General features: G+C 31.5%; 3 protein-coding genes across 3 annotated transcripts; all 3 read right to left on the reverse strand.

Moving 5' to 3' along the window:
* Positions 1-30: 30 nt before the first annotated feature.
* Positions 31-19549, reverse strand: LOC145321520 (uncharacterized). The gene is made up of 4 exons (XM_080162928.1): positions 19485-19549; positions 18964-19058; positions 18521-18608; positions 31-1423 (listed from the first exon to the last, which is right to left on the reverse strand). The coding sequence occupies exon 4, from the start codon at positions 1397-1399 to the stop codon at positions 389-391; it is 1011 nt and encodes a 336-aa protein (XP_080019054.1). The 5' UTR covers positions 1400-1423; positions 18521-18608; positions 18964-19058; positions 19485-19549; the 3' UTR covers positions 31-388.
* On the reverse strand, positions 6695-11318 carry LOC145321519 (uncharacterized). The gene is made up of 3 exons (XM_080162926.1): positions 11245-11318; positions 9905-9985; positions 6695-8315 (listed from the first exon to the last, which is right to left on the reverse strand). The coding sequence occupies exons 2-3, from the start codon at positions 9971-9973 to the stop codon at positions 7203-7205; spliced, it is 1182 nt and encodes a 393-aa protein (XP_080019052.1). The 5' UTR covers positions 9974-9985; positions 11245-11318; the 3' UTR covers positions 6695-7202.
* LOC145323483 (uncharacterized) lies at positions 16182-20739 on the reverse strand. Its single transcript, XM_080165884.1, has 3 exons — positions 20033-20739; positions 19043-19058; positions 16182-17103 (listed from the first exon to the last, which is right to left on the reverse strand). The coding sequence occupies exons 1-3, from the start codon at positions 20737-20739 to the stop codon at positions 16426-16428; spliced, it is 1401 nt and encodes a 466-aa protein (XP_080022010.1). The 3' UTR covers positions 16182-16425.
* Positions 20740-23724: the final 2985 nt, after the last annotated feature.

The raw sequence follows: 23724 nt of genomic DNA on the forward strand, positions 1-23724 counted from the left end.
TAAATAAACAAATTAATGATGTGTCTTTATACTAAAAAACAATAAAAATATTGTTAATTTAATATTACATTATTTATTCTACATTATGGAAACATGATGGCAAAATAAAAAACAAAATATTTGTCATTGTCAAAAAATAAAATTCTTAGCTTAAATACAAATCTTATTATAAACTAAAAGTTTTTCTTATTTTTTGTATTATTGCATGGTCAATACTATCTCATAAACAGCTGGATAAGCAGTTCACTAATTCAGTAAGTTTGGTATTAAACTAATAAGAAAAATTTTAAAAATCCTTATAGGCAAGGGGCGATGCATTTAGTTATATCAGGAAGTAAAATGATATTTATAATTCTCAGATAAAATTATTTACAACACTCTCATTCATTTACATTTCAATAGAGAGAGGATCAATATTGTCAGCTCTCATCTGGATAGAGAGAGAATCCTCTTCAAATATTTCTTCTTCTTTAATTTCTTCCTTGACATAAACTTCTTCACATTTAATGAAACTAATAGATACAGAAGCTGAAACTGTATTATTACAGCTTTTCATCATTTCTAAATGATTAACAGATTTTTTATGTTTTGCTAACTGTGAACTAAAGGTATAATGTTTGTTACAAAATTTACATGAGAATGGTTTCTCACCAGTATGAATCCTTTTATGGACATTCAAGTTACCAGCAGTTGTAAATTTCTTTTTACATTGATCACATGGATATAGCTTCTCACCAGTATGAATTCTTTTGTGTTCCGTCAAAGCACCACTATGTTTGAATGACTTTTCACATTGATCACATGAGTATGGTTTCTCGTCTGTATGGACCCTTTTGTGGACAGTCAAATTACTAATTTGAGAAAATGTCTTTCCACATTGGTCACATGAGTATGGTGTCTCGCCAGTATGGATTCTTTTGTGCTGAGTCAATTGACTAATAGTTGTGAATGTCTTTTCACATTGATCACACGAGTATGGTTTATCACCAGTACGAACTCTTTTGTGGTAAGTCAAATGACTAATAGTTGCAAATGTCTTTTCACATTGGTCACATGAGTATGGTTTGTCTCCTGTATGAATTCTTTTATGTATAGTCAAATCACTACTTTGATTGAATGTCTTTTTACATTGATCACAAGAGTATGGCTTCTCACCCGAATGGGCCCTTTTGTGCTGAGTCAAATGGCTAGTTTGAGAAAATGTCTTTCCACATTGATCACATGAGTATGGCTTATCACCAGTATGGATCCTTTTGTGTTTAGTCAAAGCACTATTTTCAGGAAAAGCTTTTTCACATTGATCACATGAGAATGGTTTCTCTCCTGTATGAACCCTCATATGAACAACCAATTTGGATTTCTGTGTAAAATTTTTGTTACAAATATCACAGGTATTCATGCTGGTATATCCTCTCTCAATCTCCTGAAATTATTTTTATGAAATAAAATACAAAATATTGTTAAAATGATATTTTCAAAGAAACACAAAATGTATAAAACTATTGAAAATATAAAAAACTTTAGGGATTTTACGGCGAAAGTGAATTTAAAAAAAAAGAAAAGAAATAACTTGTTTATAAAGTCACCATTTTCATGTTCATCAATAAAGAAAAGGGGGGAAATGTTGTCACTTGTAACACGACATACAAGCAATTTTATTTTAGGTGCTACTCCCTTAGTTTTAGAGATAATTTGGTAAATTTTTTTTGGTTGAGTCACTAATTTATCCCACAATCAAAATTCCTCTGCAGATTTCTCTCTGTTCACTGTGAATGTTAGTTGCTGACTGACATCGATTCTATTATCAACCTAAAACATAAACAATAGTTTATTCTTGTTTTATATGAAATACAGCTAAACCAAATCTCCGCCCATTTACTTAATAATGATGCTCAACGCGGGAAATTATTTTTTACCTTTATGAAAAAAAGACAAAGAATAAATAAAGACCTAATCTATCCTACCTACATACTTAAGTTAGGTTAGGTAATGTTAAGTAACCTTGCAGGGTTAGGGTCCCTAAATTTATGTATGTTGTCATTAGGTATTTTGTACTAACATCGTATTTTAGCAACTGTAACAAATTAAACTTTGTCAAACCTGTACATAAATATTCTTCTATAAGTGTTTATGTTTATTTGTTTTATGGATGTTTTCATCCTTGTTATATGATATTTACAATAAAAAAGATGAAAATTAATATCTATTTAAAAAAGGGGGAGGTAGCTTTTGCAGAATTCCGTAATGGTGTGAGTTTTAAGACTATAAAATAGGAGTAGAATATGCAGGGCGACCACTCCAAAACAAAAAAAATATAGTATTTTTATAGTATATTTTTAAATCCATATAGTATATATAGTATATTTTTTTTCACTCATATAGTATGATATAGTATCGGACTTAGAATTATTTAGTAATACATAGAATATACATCATCAATAATAACTCAAAGCATAGCTGTTATCAAGGCAATTTCCCATATAAGGAGCTTACTCTGTGATTATTAGGCAAGGTATTAAAGGAAGCCTGCAAGAAATAAAGCGCTTTAACTGCTGAAAGACTGCCACAAGAAGACCCAATACCCCAAATTTAAAGCCTTCAGCTTCAATAACAAAAAAGTTCTAGGCATTTCAAAATAGCATTTTATGTACAATGGAATTTTTGAAAGATTTCCAATGCTCATAAAAGAAAAAACAATATTAAATTACGTCGCCTAGACACAAAATTATAACCTTATCTTTGTCAGAAACTTAGATTGCCTGTAACTGATTACATTTTTACAATAAAAACACCACATTTCATAGTCAAAATCTACGAAAAAAATTCGATTTAAATTGCATTTTTAAACGAAAATCATAGCGGAAACAAAGGGGTAAACTAATACAAGCTTAGCTGTGATTGATTGTTAAGCTGATTCAGCCTTCTAATTGGCTACAGTACATTCGGTACAATGCAAGTAAAACTTAATTTTTTTTAATGATTTTGACTATAAAAATGGGTATTTTTATTGTAAAAATATAATTAGTTACTGGAAACCTAAATTTATGACAAAAATAAGCTAATAATTTTGTTTCTGGGCCACGTAGTTTAATTTCAAAGTTTTCAACATGAGCATTGCAATCCTTTTAAAATTTTCATTGTATGTAAAATGTCATTTTAAAATGCCTAGAACTTTTTTGTTATAGAAGCTGAAGGCTTCAAATTTGGGGTATTTGGTCTACTTGTGGCAGTTTTTCAGCAGTTAAAGCGTGGTATTTCTTGCAGGCTTCCTTTAAGGTGAGACTATAGGTTGTTTAGGATAAAAGTTTACTTTTGGTTAGTATTCCACATATATTTAATTATTTTTTAGATAGGTCTCAGGTTCAGGTGCTGCAGGCTATCTGGACAAGTAAAAAAAATAAAATTTCTGTTTGAAGAGTTAGGGATCAACTTATAAAACAAAATATGCACCTTTTTGGATGTTATTAACATAAATAAAGAAAAAATTAAAATAGGCCTCCAAGTTCTGGTCTTGCAGGCCTCCAGGTGCACTCTGGACAAGTAATAGATATTTCTTTTATTTGAAGAGTTAGAGGCCAACTAATAAAATCGAATATGCATCTTTTTGAATGCTATTAACAAATCTGAAGAAAAAAATTAAAATCGGCCTCCAAGTTCTGTTCCTGTAGGCCTCCATGTCCACTCTGGACAGGTAAAAAATTCAAATTTCTTATTTGAAGAATTAGAGGTCAACTTATAAAAAAGAATATTCATCTTTTTGGATGATAATAACATAACTGAAGAAAAAAATAAAATCGACCCCTAAGTTCTGGTCCTGCAGACTCTGGACAGGTAAAAATAAAACTTCCCTTAATTGAACAGTTAATGGTATATTTGTTAAACAAAATGGGCTTATATTTGGATGTTCTTATATACTTGAAGGAAAAAATAAAATTGGCCTTCAGGTTTAGGAGCTGCAGGCCTCCAGGTGGACTCTGGACACGAATAAAATAAAAATTTTAAATTTAAGGAGTTAGAGGTTTATTAAATAACATAAGCATCTTTATAGATGCTATTTATATGTTTAAAGAAAAAATGACAATCGACCTCCAGGTTTTGATGCTGCAGGTGTCCAGGTGGACTCTGGGCAGGTAAAAATCAAAAGGGGGGAGGCGGATGTGCCACTTTTTGAAACGAAAAGTAAAACGTGCATGATCTCAGCCCATAAAAAAGTTACTGCTCTGAAATTCTGCACAACAGTTCTTTTGTGGAGAACAATATGGAACTGAGAAGAAGTGGCGGTGGAACCGCCGTTTCCCGCCGATTTTTGCTTTTTTTCGCAAAATTAGACAGTTCTCAATCATCTGAGATAAACTTTTTTTCTCATTAAATTGTCAAGTGAAAATATAAGCGAAATTTATGACAAAAAAAAAGTTTATCTCAGATGATTGAAAATTGTCTATTATGGCAAGAAAAGGCAAAAAAGATTCGGCGGGAAACGGCGGTTTTTGGCGGGAGCGGCGGTTCCGCCGCCGTTTATTAATAGTTCCATATTTTTCTCCACAAAAGCAACTGCTGTGCAAAATTTTGGAGCTGTAACTCTTTTATGGGATGAGATCATGCACGTTTTACTTTTGGTTTCAAAAAGAGGCACATCCGCCTCGCCCCTTTCTTAATTATGTAGTTAGAGGTTAGTTTATAAAACACCATAAGCATCTTTTTAGATGTTATTTACATACCTAAAGAAAAAATTCAATTGACCTCCAGGTCCAGGTGCTGCAGGCTTCCATATAGTCTCTGTCCAGAGAAAACCTGGAGGCCTGAACTTGAACTTTTCAAATAAGAAATTTGAGTCTTTTACATGTCCTGAATGAACCTAAACTTGGATCCCGATATGTTAATATTATCCAAATAAATGCATATTCTGTTATATAAATAGACCTCTTCATATAAGAAATTTGATTGTTTACCTGTTCAGAGTGGAACTAAAGGCCTGTAGGACCTGAACTTTGAAGCCGATTTTTATATTTTCTTCAGATATGTTAATAAGATTAAAAAAATACATATTCTGTTTTATAAGTTGACCTGTAAATCTTAAAATAGGAAATTTGATTTTTTTACCTGTCCAGAGTGGACCTGGAGGCCTGCAGGGCTTGACCCTGAGGGCTAATTTTCATTTTTTTTCAGATATGTTAATAACATCTAAAAAGATGCATATTCTGTTTTATGTGTTGACCTCTAACTCTTCAAACAAAAAATTTGAATTTTTACCAGTCCAGAGTGGACCTGGTGGCCTTCAGGACCAGAACTTGGAGGCCAATTTTAATATTTTTCTTCAGATATGTTAATAACATCCTGAAAGATGCATATTTTGTTTAATAAGTTGATCTCTAAATTTTATAATTTTTTACCTGTCCAGAAACTACCTTTTAGCCTGCAGCACCTGAACCTGTAAACTTATCCAAAAAATTATCAAATAGGTATAAGTGAACTACTACCCAAAAGTAAATTTTTATCCCAAATACCCTATAGTCTCACATTAATAATAATCACGGAGTAAGCGAAAGTGATAAAACTTCCCCTCACCGTTAAGTTAATTCTATGAAAAATAACTGATATTTAAATCATAATCACAAACAAAATCAAATATATTTTAAAGGATTTTCTTCATCTCTTTTTTACTGTAGAGCTTTATGCATTTTTGTCGTATCACAGTATCTTATGAGCCCCCCGCAGGGGCTAGAAATAGGAGAAAATCTACTGTGAAAATAAGACAAAATGCTCCTTAGGAGGCGTTGTCACAAAACTGACAATATTCGTTTTTTGTTATATAAATGTAATATTATATAGTATATATAGTAAATTTTGGTCAAGTAAAGGTAATAATATATAGTATATATTGTAAAATTTGGTCATATAGTATGATATAGTATCCAAATTCATCCTATATAGTATAAATAGTATATATAGTATGCAGTGGTCGCCCTGAATATGGTTCAACATAGAACTGTGAAGAAACGGCGGCAAAAACCGCCGCTGAAAACCGGTATGTCCCGCAAAATTTTTTTGATTTTTCTCGCTAAATTACATATATTTGAATCATTTAAGACAAACTTATTATTTTCTAATAATGTTGACCTTTTCTTTGCTCTGGACACTTTTTTTAGTATTAAAAATATGTCCCAACTCTACAAAAAAAAGTGTCCGGAGAAAATATAGGGTAAATTTTTTAGAATAAAAGTTTGTCTCAAATGATTCATGATTTGCTAGTTTGGGGAGAAAACGAGAAAAAAAAATCGGCAGTTTTTGGCGGGATCAGCGGTTCAGCCGCCGTTTTTTCCACAAACCTATGTTATATTCCATTAAAGCAACTACTATGCCAAATTATAGAGTTCTTCTCCTATTTTAAAGTCTTAAAACTCACACCATTACAGAATTCTGTGAAAGCTACCTAACCCTTTTCTATAACCAACAGTTTAAATCCTATTAAGATGAAGCCCCTAGAGAATAAGGTGGAGCCTTTAGTCTGAATAAAAATAAATAACCTGTGTATTTAGAAACCATATTGGTAGGAAACTTGTTTTCTTTGTAACATTGCTATCTATACTTGGTGCATTTTTATATATTATAAATATTTATCTGAAAATAATATATTTACATTTGATAAATATTCTATTCACACAGAAACCAATAAATCATGGATTGTCATTATGCTTAAAAACATCAAAATTATTCACAGAAAATTTAATTATAACGGATCATTGTTAAAAAGTAAGTTGTAAGCAAAAAAAAAAGGGGAGATTAAGGGCTTAAATAAGCGAATTCACATATCAATGGAAATTAAAACAAAACTCAGATTTTTTATATATTTGTCCAAAAGTTATTTGTCTTTGTCCAGCATTTGATAAATAAAAATTCAATTACGGTGTTTTCACATTTAAAAAAAGATTTAGATTAATATATAATTAAGCATTAATCCTGTCTCTCTTAATAAATATTTGTAACCTATGACAATTAAATAAAAATAAATTCTGAAAATAAAATATTTACATTGGAAAAATACTCTATTTACGCAACATAATAATGTAAAATTATGTACAAAAATTAATTGAGGTCATTAAAATAAAATTACAACATTGAACATTAACAAATATGATCTTTACAGTTCTATATTATGATGAACAATATCAATAGTATCAATTCTATCTTTATCATAATTCTGTTCACAAGAAAGAGGATCTAATATTGTCAGCACTCATCTGAATAGAGAGAGGATCTTCATCAAATATTTCTTCTTCTTTAATTTCTTCCTTGATATAAATTTCTTCACATTTAATTAAACTAATAGTTACAGAGGGTGGAACTGTATTATTACAAGTTTTCATCATTTCTAAATGTCCAAGGGATTTTTTATGCTCTGATAGCGCTGAATTAGAGGGATATTGTTTGTCACAAAGTTTACATGAGTATGACTTCTCACCAGTATGGATCTTTTCATGGAGGGCCAATCTATCTTTCTGTGCAAAAGTTTTTCCACATTGATCACATGAGTATGGTTTTTCCCTAGTATGAATACTTTTATGTCTGGTCAAAAGACTACTAGTTGTAAATGTCTTTTCACATTGATCACAGGAATATGGTTTATTACCAGTATGGACTCTTTTATGGGCAGTCAAGTGACTACCAGTTGCAAATGTCTTTTCACATTGATCACAAGAATATGGTTTATCACCAGTATGGATTCTTTTGTGTTTGGTAAAATCACTACTTTGCCTGAATGTCTTTTCACATTGATCACATGAGTATGGCTTTTCACCCGTATGGACCCTTTTGTGTACAATTAAGTCATTACTAGTTGTAAAGGTCTTTTCACATTGATCACATGAGTATGGCTTCTCACCTGTATGGATTCTTTTGTGTTTAATCAAACTACTAATTTGAGAAAATGCCTTATCACATTGATCACATGAGAATGGCTTCTCTCCTGTATGGATTCTTTTGTGGGCAGTTAATTGAGTACTAGTTGTAAATGTCTTTTCACATTGGTCACATGAGTATGGTTTGTCTCCTGTATGGATCATTTTGTGGTAAGTCAAGCCACTACCAGTTGCAAAGGTCTTTTCACATTGATCACAAGAGTATGGTTTTTCACCTGTATGAACTCTTTTATGGGCAGTCAAGTTACTATTATTAGTGAAAGACTTTTGGCATTGATCACATGAGAATGGTTTCTCGCTAGTATGAATTCTCCTATGAGCAACCAAGTGAGGTTTCTTTGTAAAATTCTTATAACAAATATCACAGGTATACATGCTGGTATATCCTCTCTCAATCTCCTGAAATAATATTTTAATTAATAGAAACATAAAATAAAGTTTTTCCACAACATTTAAACAAAACTAAAACAAAGATGATAATTCCATAGAAGCAAATCAAGAAAAAACAGGCGTTCAGACAAGCAATACAAACTTTTAAAGTCATATCCAAGTTGTTGTCAATAAAGCTTAGGTAATAATTTTAAAAGAACAAACAACTTTTGTTTAACAATTTTACAGATCCTTTACTTATTGTTAAAGGAATCTGATTCTGACATGCATAAATTTACGATAAGAGCTTGTCACAGTGTCATATATATACAGACAAATGTAAAAAGAAAGTATTAAACAAGGATGACAACATTTATAAAAGCGAAGCTAACAAACATGGAATGACAGCATTTATATTTGTATACAGAGGTTGATATGGTTTTATAACCCAACCAACCCCGCCCCCTAGTTTTAGTTTTTATAACACTAGCGGCTTCGCCCCTAGCCTCTAGGGGCTTTGCCCCAAGAGATGGTAAAAAAAAAGTGTGGAAATCTTCCACAAAGGTTACAAAAAAAAAAAAAAAAAAAAAAAAAAATGGGGGGGAATTTTTTTGTGGGGGGGGGGGTGTCCCACCCCCCAAGAAAATAGCCTAAAATCATCACAGGACCAATAGGTATATACCCTGAAGAGTAGAATCCAATCGGTTCAGTGGTTACCGAGATCTTAAGCTTCAGACGGACGGACAGATAGACGGAAGGACAGACATCAAGCTACTTTGTATTATAGATTAAACAACTCCTTCTACTACTATTGACAAATGGGCGGAGTAATAATAATATTTGAGGCAGGGGAGTAAAATGAGGGATTTTAAAGTTAGGGGTACGCACCCCTTTACCCCCATCCCAGGACGTAAATGAGTTAGGGCGGTAAAAAATCAATAGTTTATTTACATAAAACTGGAAATGAATTGTTGAAAGTGAAATAAATCATTGAAGAAAAACATTCATGACAACATCTATAAAAGCCAAGCTCAAATAAATCAGACTAGCAGAAAAATTCAGGGTTCGAAAGGGATAAGACAATGGCCGATATAATTGATGAGCATTCCCTATGATGATGCACGTAATTACCCCTTCTGTAGATTAAAATTAGTGGTTGAAACGATTCAAAATCAACTTAATGAATCAACCAATCAAAATTCACTAGTGTCCCCAAAATTGTTAAGCAAACTAATGTGAAAAAGTAATTATAAAAGTTTGGGGACCTCCTAGAAGAAAATCTGCCATCTATCTTTTATAAAAATTTGAATTAGAGCATTACAGACAGACCATCACATCAAGTGATATTTAGAGAAGGTGCAAAATTAGGAAATTGACAGCAAATTTTTGAAATGTACCTAACTACTATAGGAATAACCACACCAAGTTTGAAATTGAAAGGAAAATTCTAACATGAATAAATTAATGAAAAGAGCTTACCATTCCCGACAGAGGTACGGACGGACCGACCTTAATTATAGGAAAGCTTTGCTTTTAAACTTAAGCATTGAATAGCATAAGATAATGAGTCTGGAGTAATGACATAAATAATATAAATAATATAAAATAATATAAAATACCTTATGATAGAAAGTAGATCTGTATAATGGATATCTCTCTGTGAATGTTAGTTGCTGACTGACAATCATACTTTTGTCAACCTAAATCATAAACAAAAGTTAAGTCTTGTTTATAAAAGCTAAACTAAGTCTCCGCCCATTTACTTAAATATGATACTCAAGGCGAACTCCTCCCATTTTTTATCAGAAACTGAACAAGCAAATATGATATGCTGTTATCTTAAATAAAGATAATGGCGGCAAATTCAGGAAGGGAGGAGACATTGAGCTGATTATTACACTAGTCCCCAAGGTTTTATAATTAAGTTTTCTTATTCGTTTGACCAACAACTTTGGGGATTATAAAATCATTCCGATTGATGGGAATATTAAGTTTAGTGTCCAAACGTTACAACCAAAAATTTATATATACATAAGGGGTAATTTTGTGTATTAACATTCGGGGTGTACATCAAATTAACGGCCATTGTCTTATCCCCTTATATCCCCAATTATCTAAAAACATAACTAACACCATCTAGCGGCGAAATTTTTTTTTGTAAATAGCTGATTTTAACATAGTATAAAATTTTGACTAAGAACCAAGGATCTAAAGGAATAAGAAAATGGCCAATAAATTTATGTACATCCCCAATGAAGAAACACAAAATTACCCCTTCTTTTGTTTAAAATAAGTGGTTAAAACTTTTGGACGTTCAACTGAATGAACCAACCAATCAAATTTAGTAAAAGTCTGCAAAGTTCTTAAGCCTACGAATAAAAAATATATTATAAAACAATAGATAATGATTATGTAGCCATTCTCAAAAAGTAACAATTAATTAAATAATTGAGACTAAAATGGACATTATGACCTTGGTATTTTTAGTTGGTTAGAGTAAGATGTTAGGATGTTGACATTTTGACATTTAATTTCAAGATTGAAAATTTTGTTGGGTAAGTATTTAAGTTTGTAATAGGAATCTTTCACACAAACAGCATGTAATTTTTTCTTATTATTTCTCATTAATATAACTAAAGAATTTGTAATAATTTGAAAATTTATTTTTATCTCAAGCATTCTTCTTTATCCCCTGTTGAGACTCTTTAGCTACTGCGAGACAAACATTGTTGCTTATAAAATACCTGTACTGTAACAAAGAGAAATAATGATTCAGGAAAAAAGTTATTTTGTTCAAATACCTTAAAATGGAGTGAGTAGCTCACTTATGAAATTAAGATATACTTGTGTCATAGGGGTTCTTTGTAAGGAGAAATCTAAAAAGATTCCAAATTATCTGAGTCTGTGAGAAATGACGAAAACAAATTCTGGCACAATTTATGAAAGTAATCACATTTACCTGATTTATCTTAGCTATTTATTCAAATAAAGGCTGAAAGAATTATACATTCATTTCATTGTTATCAATTTTCTGAAAAAAAGTTTCTATTTGCAAAATAGAAAAAATATTGCAAACCAAATAATCTTAAATAACCAGCAAAAGTAGAAAAATAATAGGTATATACAGATTTTATGAAAATAAAGTAAGGGTTGAGAGGGGAAGAGAGAGTTTAGCCACTTTCACTTACTCCGTGATTTTTATTATAGGTAATAATGTTAGACAATAAAACCTAAAGATAAAGTTTTATCCCAACTAACCTATAGTCTAATATAAATATCAAGCCTAATAATGAAGGAATAACCGAAAGTGGCAAAACTCCCTTCTCCTCCACTTTAATATTTACATTAAAAATAATACAATATTTACAAAATTTGGCATTTTATATAAGAAAACCAATTGTTTATCTTATTTCAATTTTATGTTCTATGATATCAATATAATCATTATCCTCAATTTCTTCTCCTTCGATTTCCTGTTGTATAGTTTCTTCTACATTCTCAGCCTCCATGTTGATAGAGAGAGGATCCTCATCATAAGTTTCTTTTTCTTTAATTTCTTGTTTAATATCAGTTTCACCACAATCAACAAAACTGGTAGAAGTAGAAGGCTTCATTGTATGCATAGATGCGTGTAACATTTCAAGATGTGAAGCAGTTCTGTTGTGCAATGACAAGTCAGAATTAGAGCAAAATGATTTTTGGCACAATGTACACTGAAATTGTTTCTCTCCTATGTGAAACATTTTGTGTGCAGTCAAATGGTTTAGCTGTAAGAATGACTTTTCACATAAATCACATGCGTATGTCTTTTCACCTGCTTTATCTTCTGTTAACTTTTTTATATGGATCCTTCTATGTTTAGTTAACTCACCATTCGAACGGAAAGCTTTTTCACATATATCACAAGAGTATGGTTTCTCTCCTGTATGAATCCTTTTATGGACAATTAAATAACTTTGGTTTGAGAAAGCTTTTTTACATATATCACATGAGTATGGCTTCTCACCTGTATGGATCCTCTTATGGACAGTTAACTCACTATTTGTACAGAAAGTTTTTTTACATGTGTCACAAGAGTATGGCTTCTCACCTGTATGGATCATCTTGTGCTTAGTCATGTCACTACTGTCAGAAAATGCCTTTTCACAAAAATCACATTTGAATGGCTTCTCTCCTGTATGAATTCTCATGTGTCTTGTTAAACTACTCTTTGTAGAGAATCCCTTGCAGCAGATATGACACTTGTTCATGATGGATGGATTATTAATTGTTTTTGCACCTGGAATAAATAATATTTAATGTGATACTTGTGTAGAATTGAAAATAGTAATTTCAAGCCTTCATATTTCTTTAATTATCATTTTGATTTTTGTATAACGGGTAGTATATAATTAAGGGGGGGGGGGGGGGTCGTGCGGCTGTCACAATGTTGGTAAAAGTATTCCAGATGTACTCTATGAAAACTCATCTAATTCTTAACCCACTTTCTCTTCCATCCACTCACATGTCTTAGTACCCTATCTACTTTTTATGTTTTATTAAATTATCTTCAGCTTTTATGTAAAATACATACTATGGAAAACATCCATCCCAAACCTCAAATGTTTTTTTAAATAATATTTTATGACAGAAAACTAATTCCCTTTCATGACAGACAGATAGCCATTCTATATCTTTGATATTAATATTCGAAAGATTCTGCTACAAAATAGTTGTAATATAGAAAACTAACTTACTTTGCTTTGCTAAAATAAAATAATTTGTTTGTTCTTTCTTTTTATAATCCTTGAGTTTCAATTCATTTTATATTCAGTCTGAAAATAAATATAATTATGATTTTACATTTAACACAATTCAAATAATGAGATTTAATTAATTGAATATAAGAAAATAAATTGGGGAACAAAAGTTACATCTTTGTATAAATAAGTATTCCTCAAACTTAGGTTAGGGTAAATAGGGTATGTACAAGGTAGCCCGGGAGGATTAGAGCAACACAGATTTATGTTTAAACTATAAACAAAATAGGATATTTACACATTTTTGAAAATAAGATAATAAAATCTTAACTACATAAAATAAATATATAACAAAACACTTGCTAAATGACATTTACTACAAAATCGCAATTTATGTACATTCATTTATCAAACATTTTTATATTTATCTTTTGTTCTGGATGCAAATATTCACTTAATACATCTTTAGATTCAAATCTTTTGTCACAAACATGACATGAAAATCGTTCCGAAATTTTGGTTGTATTTTTTAGGAAGATAAATTCAAACAAAAATATAACACGATATATTGGGCATTTTTGATGAATAATTTTACAAGAAAACATCATAAATACAGTAAAAAAGAAATACTGAATCAGCAAATATATTGTTCAAATATCTTAAAATAAGTGAGAAGCAAAATAATTGAATTAGAATTTAGCTTGTTTCGCAGGGGTTAGTTGTAAGGGGAAAATCTACAAAAAAAATCAAATGCTTCCAAATCGTCGGATTCTGCAAGAAATGATGAAAACAAATTCTGGCAAAATTAATGAAAGATTTTATAAAAATAAAGTAAGGGTTGGGGGGGGGGAGAGTTTTGCCACTTTCACTTACTCCGTGATTTACTAGGTATTAATGTTTCATGTATTAATAACAATTTAACCTAAAAGTAAAGTTTTATCCCAAATAACATTAATATCAAGCCTAATATTGACGGAATAAGCAATAGTGGCAAAACTCCCCCTTCCCTCCCTTCAATATTTACATTAAAAATAATACAATATTTACAAAATTTGGTATTTCACATAAGAAAACCAATTGTTCATCATATTTCAATTTAATGTTCTATAATATCCATAGAAACTTTATCCTGACTTTCTTCTCCTTCTATTTCCTGTTTTATGGTATCTTCAACATTCTCAGCCTTCATGTTGATAAAGAGAGGATCCTCATCAAGAGTTTCTTCTTCTTTTATCTCTTGTTTAATATTAGCTTCACCACAATCAACAAAACTAGTTGAAGCAGAGGGTGGAACTGTATTTTTAGTAGATTCTATTTTCTTAAGATGTCCAGCTGATTTATTATGTATTGTCAATTGTGTACTAGTTTTATAAGATTTCTGGCAAAATTCACAAGAATATGGCTTCTCTCCTGTATGAATCCTCTTGTGGACTGTTAACTCACTACTAGAACGAAAAGTTTTGTCACATGTATCACAAGGGTAAGGCTTCTCTCCTGTATGGATCCTTTTATGTTCTTTTAATGCCTTTGATGTGAGAAAGCCTTTTCACATGTATCACAAGAGTATGGTTTCTCACCAGTATGGATCCTTTTGTGTACTGTAAGGTGACTACTGACTGAAAATGCCATTTCACATGTATCACATTTGAATGGCTTCTCACCTGTATGAATTCTCATATGTCTTATTAAACTACTCTTCATCGAGAATTGCTTGCCGCAAATATGACACTTGTTCATGATGGATTCTTAATTGTTCTTGCACCTGAAATAAATTATATTTAATGTATAGTAATGATTTTTGACCTTATTACTTCATATACAAATGTGTCCGAACATCAGTCACTATTGTAGGTATAATTATTAGATGTACTCTAAGAACACCAAATTTTGTCCAACTATCCTTCTTAATCCTCTCTCTCTTTCTCTCTCTAGTCACGTGGATCCGCCCAGCTAAATACAATATGCATGACAAACACAAAATGCTTAATACATAAAATAGTTTCTTATCAAAACAAATAAACTTATGAAAATGAATATGTTTCTAAGAATCTCAGCATCTCGGGGCTAAAAACCTGGTTTTAATCTTATAATTGTACATTTCGTATCTGCGAAAAACTGTTTATATTATGATGCGAGAAATAACTTTTCCTATAATTTCTATTAAATGTAAATAAGAATTTGTAACAATTTGAAAATTTGATTTTTTCTCAATAATTTTTCTCCTTGTAACTAAATCCTGTTGATTGATTGATTGATTAGCCATAGTCTCTTAGGGTTTGGACCTAAGTAGTCATGGAGTAGGCTGAGACACTTTTGTATAGCTACTAGGGCTATCAAGCTCCACGTTCAAGCACATTATGACTTGACCCGCTATCTCATGAGAGCTACTCATTATTACCTCACCCTCGCCGAGTATGGCAGGTGTCCCAAATTAAGTCACCGTAATGAATGACGCTCTCCGCAGAGGAGCTTGGGATAAGGGTAGTACTGATATGATGTACTTGACTATTAAGTATCCAAACTTACTTAATAATCCCCTTCTTACACAACCAGGGGAAGTTGCGTGAATGTATTCAACTGAGAAATTCGAGTTGCCACATGGGGACTAGAACTCGAACTCTCATCACCGTAACTCAGTGCGTTACCACTGAGCTACGACGCCCCTTTACTAAACTTTACTTTACTTTACTAAATCCTGTTGGAACTCTTTGGCTACTGCGAGACAAACCTGAGAATACCTGCACTGTGAAAATGTGAAAAGTAATGATTCAGCAAAAAAGATATTTTGTTCAAATATCTTAAAAGGAAGTGAGTAACTCACAAATAAAATTAAGATATAGCTTGTCTCGCAGTGGTTAGTTGCAAAGGGAAATTCTAAAGAAAAATCTCAAATGGTTTCAAATTGTCGGATTCTGATGAAAATAAATTCTGGCAGAATTAATGAAAGTATTCACATTTACCTGATTTATCTTAGCTATTTATTCAAATGAAGGCTGGAAGAATTCTACTCTTATTTCATTATTATCCGTTTACTGAAAAAAAATTAAAGGTACAAAAAATGATAAGTTTTGATTTGCAAAAGAGAAGAAATATATTTTAGCTAAATAATCTAAAATAACCTAAAGTAAGGGTTAGGGGGGGGGGGGGCCGGGGGAGGAGTTTTGCCACTTTCACTTACTGGGTGATTATTAGGCTAGGTATTAATGTTAGACAATATTACCTAAAAGAAAAGTTAGTTTTATCCAAAATAACCTATGGTCTAACATTAAATTTAATATCGAGCATAATAATGATTGAGAAAGTGAAAGTGGCAAAACTCAGCTTTCTCCTTTGAAATTTACATTAAAAATAATACAATATTTACAAAATTTGGTATTCCACATAAAAAAAACAATTGTTCATCATATTTCAATTTTATGTTCTATGACATCAATACAATCTTTATCCTCAATTTCATCTCCTTCTATTTCCTGTTTTGTAATTTTTTCAACATTCTCAGCCTCCATGTTGATAGAGAGAGGATCCTCATCAAGAGTTTCTTCTTCTTTTACCTCAAGTTTAACATCAGCTTCACCACAACCAACAAAACTGGTAGAAGCAGAAAGTGAATCTGTATTCTTAGTAGATTCTAACTTCTTGAGATGTCCAGCTGATTTATAATGATTTGTTAAGCTTGAACTAAAGGAAAAAGATTTTGGGCATAATTCACAAGAGTATGGCTTCTCTCCTGTATGGGTTCTCTTATGATCAGCTAATGAACTTTGTTGTGAGAATGCCTTCTCACACGTATCACATTTGAATGGCTTCTGACCAGTATGGATCCTTTTATGTCTGTTCAAGTGACTGCTAGTCGTAAATGACTTTTCACATTGATCACATGAGAATGGTTTTTCACCATTATGAATTCTTTTGTGCTTCGTCAAATTAGCAATTTGAGAAAATGTCTTTTCACATTGACCACATGAGAATGGCTTTTCTCCCGTATGGACCCTCATATGATCAACCAAGTTAGATTTCTGTGTAAAAATCTTGTTGCAAATATCACAGGTATTCATGATGGTATATCCTCTCTCAATTTCCTGAAATAATATTTTAATTAATAAAAACATATAATATAGTTTTTCCAATATTTTCAAATAAACACAACATTCAGAAAACTGAAACAAGGATGAAAACTCCCATAGAAGCTAAGCAAGAAAAACAGACGGCAAAACACGCAACAAAAATTGTAAGTCATATCTAAGTTGTTGTCAATAAAGCTAAATAATTTTCAAAACCGCGACAGGGACAAAACCGCGACATAACAAAACCGCGACAGTGACAAAACCGCGACAGTGACAAAACAGCGACATTACAAAAAAATCTATAATAAAAAAAATTTTAATGCTAGAAGGTCATGGCCACAGAGCTCGGCCCCCTGGCATGCCTAGCCGCGGGCGCTCGGCACCCTTGCCTATAACCTAACCTAACCTAACCTATATGTTTGAATGATTGATGTACATTAACTTATTTATAATTTCGTGGATTTTACAAAAAGTGGTTGGTAGATTTTTTTCAAATTTTTAATATTTTGTTTTACAATATTTAGGTTAGGTTAGGTTATGGGCAAGGGGGCCGAGCGCCCGCGGCTAGGCAGGCCAGGGGGCCGAGCGCTGCGGCCATGTATTTCTACAAAAAAATCCTACATAGTTATATTTCTGTTATTGTCGCGGTTTTGTTATTGTCGCGGTTTTGTCACTGTCGCGGTTTTGTCACTGTCGCGGTTTTGTCCCTGTCGTGGTTTGGGATATATAACCCCCCCCCCCTACCCAGATTTACTTTTTATAATTATTTTTTATAATAATTAGCAACTCATCCTACTTTAATTGTTCTAAAAAAATGATAAATGGGCGGAGTTAGAATTTAATATTTGAGGCAGGGGAGTAATATGAGGAATTTCAAAGTTTGGAACCTAGGTAAGCAACCCCTTTACCCCCATCCCAGGACATATATGAGTTAGGGCGGTGAATAAAAATAATACATTTTCATAGAACTGGAAATAAATTGTTAATTTAGAAGAAAAACATTGATGACAACATCCATAAAAGCAAAGATCAAATAAACCAGACTAGCAGAAAAATACAGGGAACTAAAGGGATAAGACAATTCTAAATAAATTGATTTTGCATCCCCTATAATGATGCACACACAATTACCCCTTCTGTAGATTAAAATTAGTGGTTAAAACGATTGAACACTATGGACGTCAGAACTGAATAAGCAGTTGCTACGCTTTCTGAATCATACCTAACTACTACAGGAATAACCAAACCAAGTTTGAAAAAGAAATGACAATTCTAACATGACTGAATTAATGAAAAGAGCTTACCATTCCGGACAGAGGTACGGACGGACTGACCTTGATCATAGAAAAGCTTCCCTTTTAAATGTCAGCATTGAATAGCACAAATGAATGAGTCTGGAGTAATGACATAAAGCACAAAAATATTAAAATACCTTATAATAGAAAGTAGTTCTGTATAATGGATTTCTCTCTGTTCACTTTGAATGTTAGTTGCTGACTGACGTTGATTCTATTATAAACCTAAATCATAAACAATAGTTAACTCTTGTTCTATAAATAATAAAGTCTTACAAAATCTCCGCCCATTTACGTTAATATGATGCTCAATGCATGGACTCCTCCCACTTTTAATCAGAAACTGGACAAGCAATAGCTTTTGTGTAAAGGTTGTATTGTTATTTTCAAATAAATAAAGATACTGGCGGCAAATCATTGTTTATAAATCATTATTATATGATATAGGTTTTTAAAATGTAAATATGTAAATTTGTTATTATATTAGATTAATATAATGCAGCTGCTCAAACAGAACAAATGTGAACTTATTACGGACAGACGGTCAAAATTTGAGAAATATGATAAGAAATTAAAGTACATTTCATGAGCTTATTCCACAATCCAAATTCCTTTGCTGATTTCTCTCTGTTTTCTGGAAATGTTAGTTACTGACTGACATTGATACAATTAAACCTAAAATAAAAACAATAGTTAACTCTTGTTTAATTATAAAACCCCACAAAAATCTCCGCCCATTTACTTTATCAAGATGCTCAACGAGGCCTCCTCCCTTTTTCAATCAGAAACTGGACAAGCAAATGTTACCCCCCCACATTTTTTTTTTTTTGGGGGGGGGGGGTAAAAAAATTTCGGATTACTCATACAAAATTTCAGATCAAAATTCGAATTCTAAGGGCCATTTATACATTGATTACAAGATGGTTGCATTAAAACCCCCCCCTTGTTACAGGAATCATCATGCAAAGTTAAAAAGGACAATTCTAACACGTCTAAATTAAAGAGTTTACCATTACCGACATAAGTACGAACGGACGGACTGAGGTAAAGATAGACTGACCCTAATTATAATAAACATTTAGTAGTAAAAAAAGGAATAACCTGTGTGTTTATAAACAAAATTAGTATCTATACTCTGTGCATTTTTATTTGTTATTAATCAATCTGAAAATAATATATCTATATTAGACATTTATTTTATTTACACTAAAAGATAAATAAACAAATTAATGATTTGTTTTTTTTTCTAAAAACATCAAAATAATCAATAATGTTTAGTTCATTATGGAAACATGTTGTCAAAATAAAAACAAAATATTTGTCATTGTCAATAAATAAAATTCTTAGCTTAAATACAAATCTTATATTACAAACCAAAAGTTTTTCTTGTTTTTTGTATGTATACATGGTCAATACTATCTCATAAACAGCTGGATAACCAGTTCACTAATTTAGGAAGTTTGTATTAAAATGAAAAAAAGTCTGTGAGAAAGGGGCGATGTATTTAATGATAAATTAGAGATTTTACTGATATTAATTAAAATTGGATAATAAATTAAGTTGTATTTTTGTTTGGATTTTTATGTCAGAAATTAAATATTATCTATAATTCTCTGATGAAATTATTTTCAACACTCTCATTCATTTACATTTCAATAGAGAGAGGATCAATATTGTCAGCTCTCATCTGGATAGAGAGAGGATCTTCATCAAATATTTCTTCTTCTTTAATTTCTTCTTTAACATCAACTACTTCACATTTAATTAAACTAATAGATACAGAAGTTGGAACTGTATTATTACAGCTTTCTATCATTTCTAAATGTCCAGGGGATTTATAATGTCTTGATAACTCTGAACTAGAGGCATAATGTTTGTCACAAAGTTTACATGAGTATGGCTTCTCACCTGTATGGATTCTTTCATGGACAGTCAATTCCCAGCCAGATTTAAATGTCTTTTTACATTGATCACACGAGTATGGCTTTTCGCCAGTATGGATCCTTTTGTGCTTAGTCAAATCACTATTGTGAGAAAATGACTTTCCACATTGATCACATGAGTATGGCTTCTCACCGGTATGGATTCTTTTATGGGCAGTCAAGTTACCACTACTTGCAAAGGTCTTTCCACATTGATCACATGAGTGTGGTTTATCTCCAGTATGTATTCTTTTATGGACAGTCAAACTTTCATTACGAGAAAATGTCTTTTTACATTGATCACATGAGAATGGTTTCAAACCAGTATGAACCCTCATATGAACAACTAAGTGAGATTTCTTTTTAAAATTCTTGTTACAGATATCACAGGCATTCATGCTGGTATATCTTCTCTCAATCTCCTGAAATATCATTTTTATTAATAAAAACACAAAATATTGTTTTCCAATATTTTCAAATAAACACAACATTCAGGTAAAAACTGAAACAATGATAATAACTTCCATATAAACAAGCAATACAAATTGCAAAAGTCACATTCAAGTTGTTGTCAATAAAGCTAAATAATTTAAAAAGAACAAACAACCTTTTTAGTAACAATTTTACAGATACTTTTACTTTCTTTGTTGTACCTTATTGTAAAAGGAATCATCAAAACAATTATGACATGCCTAAATTTATGATAAGAGCTACTGTTATAGACGTACAGACAAATGTAAGAAAGCTTCAATTTTAAAATTGTAGAAGTAAGTAATAAACAAGGATGACAACATTTGTAAAAAAGCGAAGCTGACAAACATGGAATGATAGCATTTATATTTGTGTACAGAGGTTGATATGGTTATATGACCTAACCACCCCCCGCCACCTCTCATTAGTTTTAGTTTTTATAATAGTTTTAGCAACTCCTCCTACTTTAATTGTTCTAAATTAATGATAAATGGGCGGAGTTAGAATTTAATATTTGAGGCAGGGGAGTAAAATGAGGGATTTCAAAGTTTGGAGGAAACACCCCTTTACCCCCATCCCAGGACGTATAGGAGTTAGGGTGGTAAATATAAATAAATACATTCACATGGAACTGGAAATAAATTGTAATTATAGAAGAAATACATTGGTGACAACATCTATAAAACAACGTCAACAAAACAGAATGTCAGAAAAATCACACAAAACTTTAGTAATCTATCTTTGATAAAAGCTGAAAAGATGCATATTTCTTACAAAAATATGAAACAAAGCAGTACAGACAAACCAACACATCAGGAGATATATATCGAGTAGGTGCGAAATTATGAAATTGACAGCAAAACAAGGATGACAACATCCATAAAAGTAAAGCTCTGAAACGGTAGGACAAACAAACTTTAACACAGAAGAATCCTGAAACTGCTTAATTACGAGATACATATTTTTAGAAGTTGATTATAGAAATGCTTCCTTATAACATGTATGGACATTCTGGTAACGATTATCAAGTTGCTGCGATTTCTAAATTGTACCTAACTACTACATGAATCACCATGCCAAGTTTGAAATAGATAGGACATTTCTAAATTAATCAAAAAGAACTAATCGCTCCAGACTGACTTACTCTAATTATAGAAAAGCTTTGTTTTAAAAAATTAGCATTGAGTAGCATAAGAGAGTGGGTTTGAGATTCCCTATCATCACAAACCAAATTCTCCATAAATCTAATATAACCAGAGCATTACAGACAGAGCATGAAAATTAAATAGTTGATGCTCATTAGAATGGGGAATTTAAAAAAAGTCTATCTTAAATAGCAGCCGAGAATTCAGATTTCCTCCACTACTTTAAAATAATGACAGATGTATGATTTACATAGGGATAATGATATATAGATTTTCATATTGATCAGATAACACATCTAACCCCAACTCCTTCTGAAGTAATAATTTAAAGTACAAAAAATATAAATACCTTATAATATAAAGTAGATCTGTTTAATGGATTTCTCTCTGTTCACTATGAATGTTAGTTGCTGACTGACATTGATTCAATTATCAACCTAAAATATAAACAATAGTTAACTTTTGTTTTATTAAAATAAAACTGCACAAAATCTCCGCCCATTTACTCAATCAAGATGCTCAACGCGGACTCCTCCCTTTTTTAATCAGAAACTGGACAAGCAAATGTTTTTTATAAAGGGTGTGGAGTTATTTTAAAGAAAATTCGGGCAAATTATTGTTTAGATAAATGAGAAACTTGGATAGGTTCAATGAAAGATTTGGATTAATAAAAGTGACATGAAAAATTGTCATCTAAATTGAATGGATATTATATGTAAGTTAGTTAAGGAGTAAAACTCCTCCCCCCCCCCCCCCCCCACCACGCCAAGAAGAACTCTACAATATCTGGAATTAGATTTTATCCACCCTCCCCAAACTAAATCCTTAACTTAATTCTCACTATGGTTAAAAGCCCTTGGTTTTTACAAAAAAGTTACAGCTTACTAGAGAGGTAAAACTTTTTGATGCGTCATTTAACCAAATAATGATAAAATACCCCCCCCCCCCCCACCAAAAAAAGGGTTGGAGCTCCTTGACAAGCATATCATTTTTATTATTGGCGAATATTTACAGCACTTTCTTTATAAATATAAATATAGACAAAGATCTTGCAAACAGCTCGCCTACAATAATCAGGAAAGTTTAGCATTGGCCACAAATAAGAAAATAACACCATTAAGTTGTCACTCTACCTAAGAGATATGACCCTCTTTATTTCCTCTCGGGGTAAAACCTTTAGTAATAAAAAAGTGAATAACCTGTGTGTTTGTAAACAAAATTTGTAGAAAACTTCTTTCTTATTAAATATCTATACTCTGTACATTTTTATTTGTTTTAAATAAATCTGAAAATAATATATTTACATTAGACAATTATTTTATTTACACTAAGAGATAAATAAACAAATTAATGATCTGTCTTTATACAAAAAAAAAAAAATAGCATTCATGTAAAGAATCATTTATAAACATTAAAATATAATGGAGACAGGATTAATGTGGAGATACTGTTTACAGTGATTGTTACTTGCTGACTGTTGTTGATTCAATTATAAACCTAAATCATAAACACAGTTAACACTTGTTATATAAAATAAAGTCTCCGCCCATTTACTTAAATATAATGCTCAACGCGGACTCCTCCCACTTTTAAAGAGAAACTGAACAAGCAAATATGATATGGTGTTATTTTTAATAAAAATAATGGCGGCAAATTCAGGGAGGGAGGAGACATTGAGCTGATAATTACGCTAGTCCTCAAGGTTTTATAATTACGTTTTCTTATGCTTTTGACCAACAACTTTGGGGACTATTATAAATGCATTCCGATTGGTGCATCAATAAAGCAAAGCTCTGAAACGGT

Source organism: Acartia tonsa, chromosome 6, assembly GCF_053477335.1.
Source record: "Acartia tonsa isolate MP-2025a chromosome 6, ASM5347733v1, whole genome shotgun sequence".
NCBI classification, from domain to species: Eukaryota; Metazoa; Arthropoda; class Copepoda; order Calanoida; family Acartiidae; genus Acartia; species Acartia tonsa.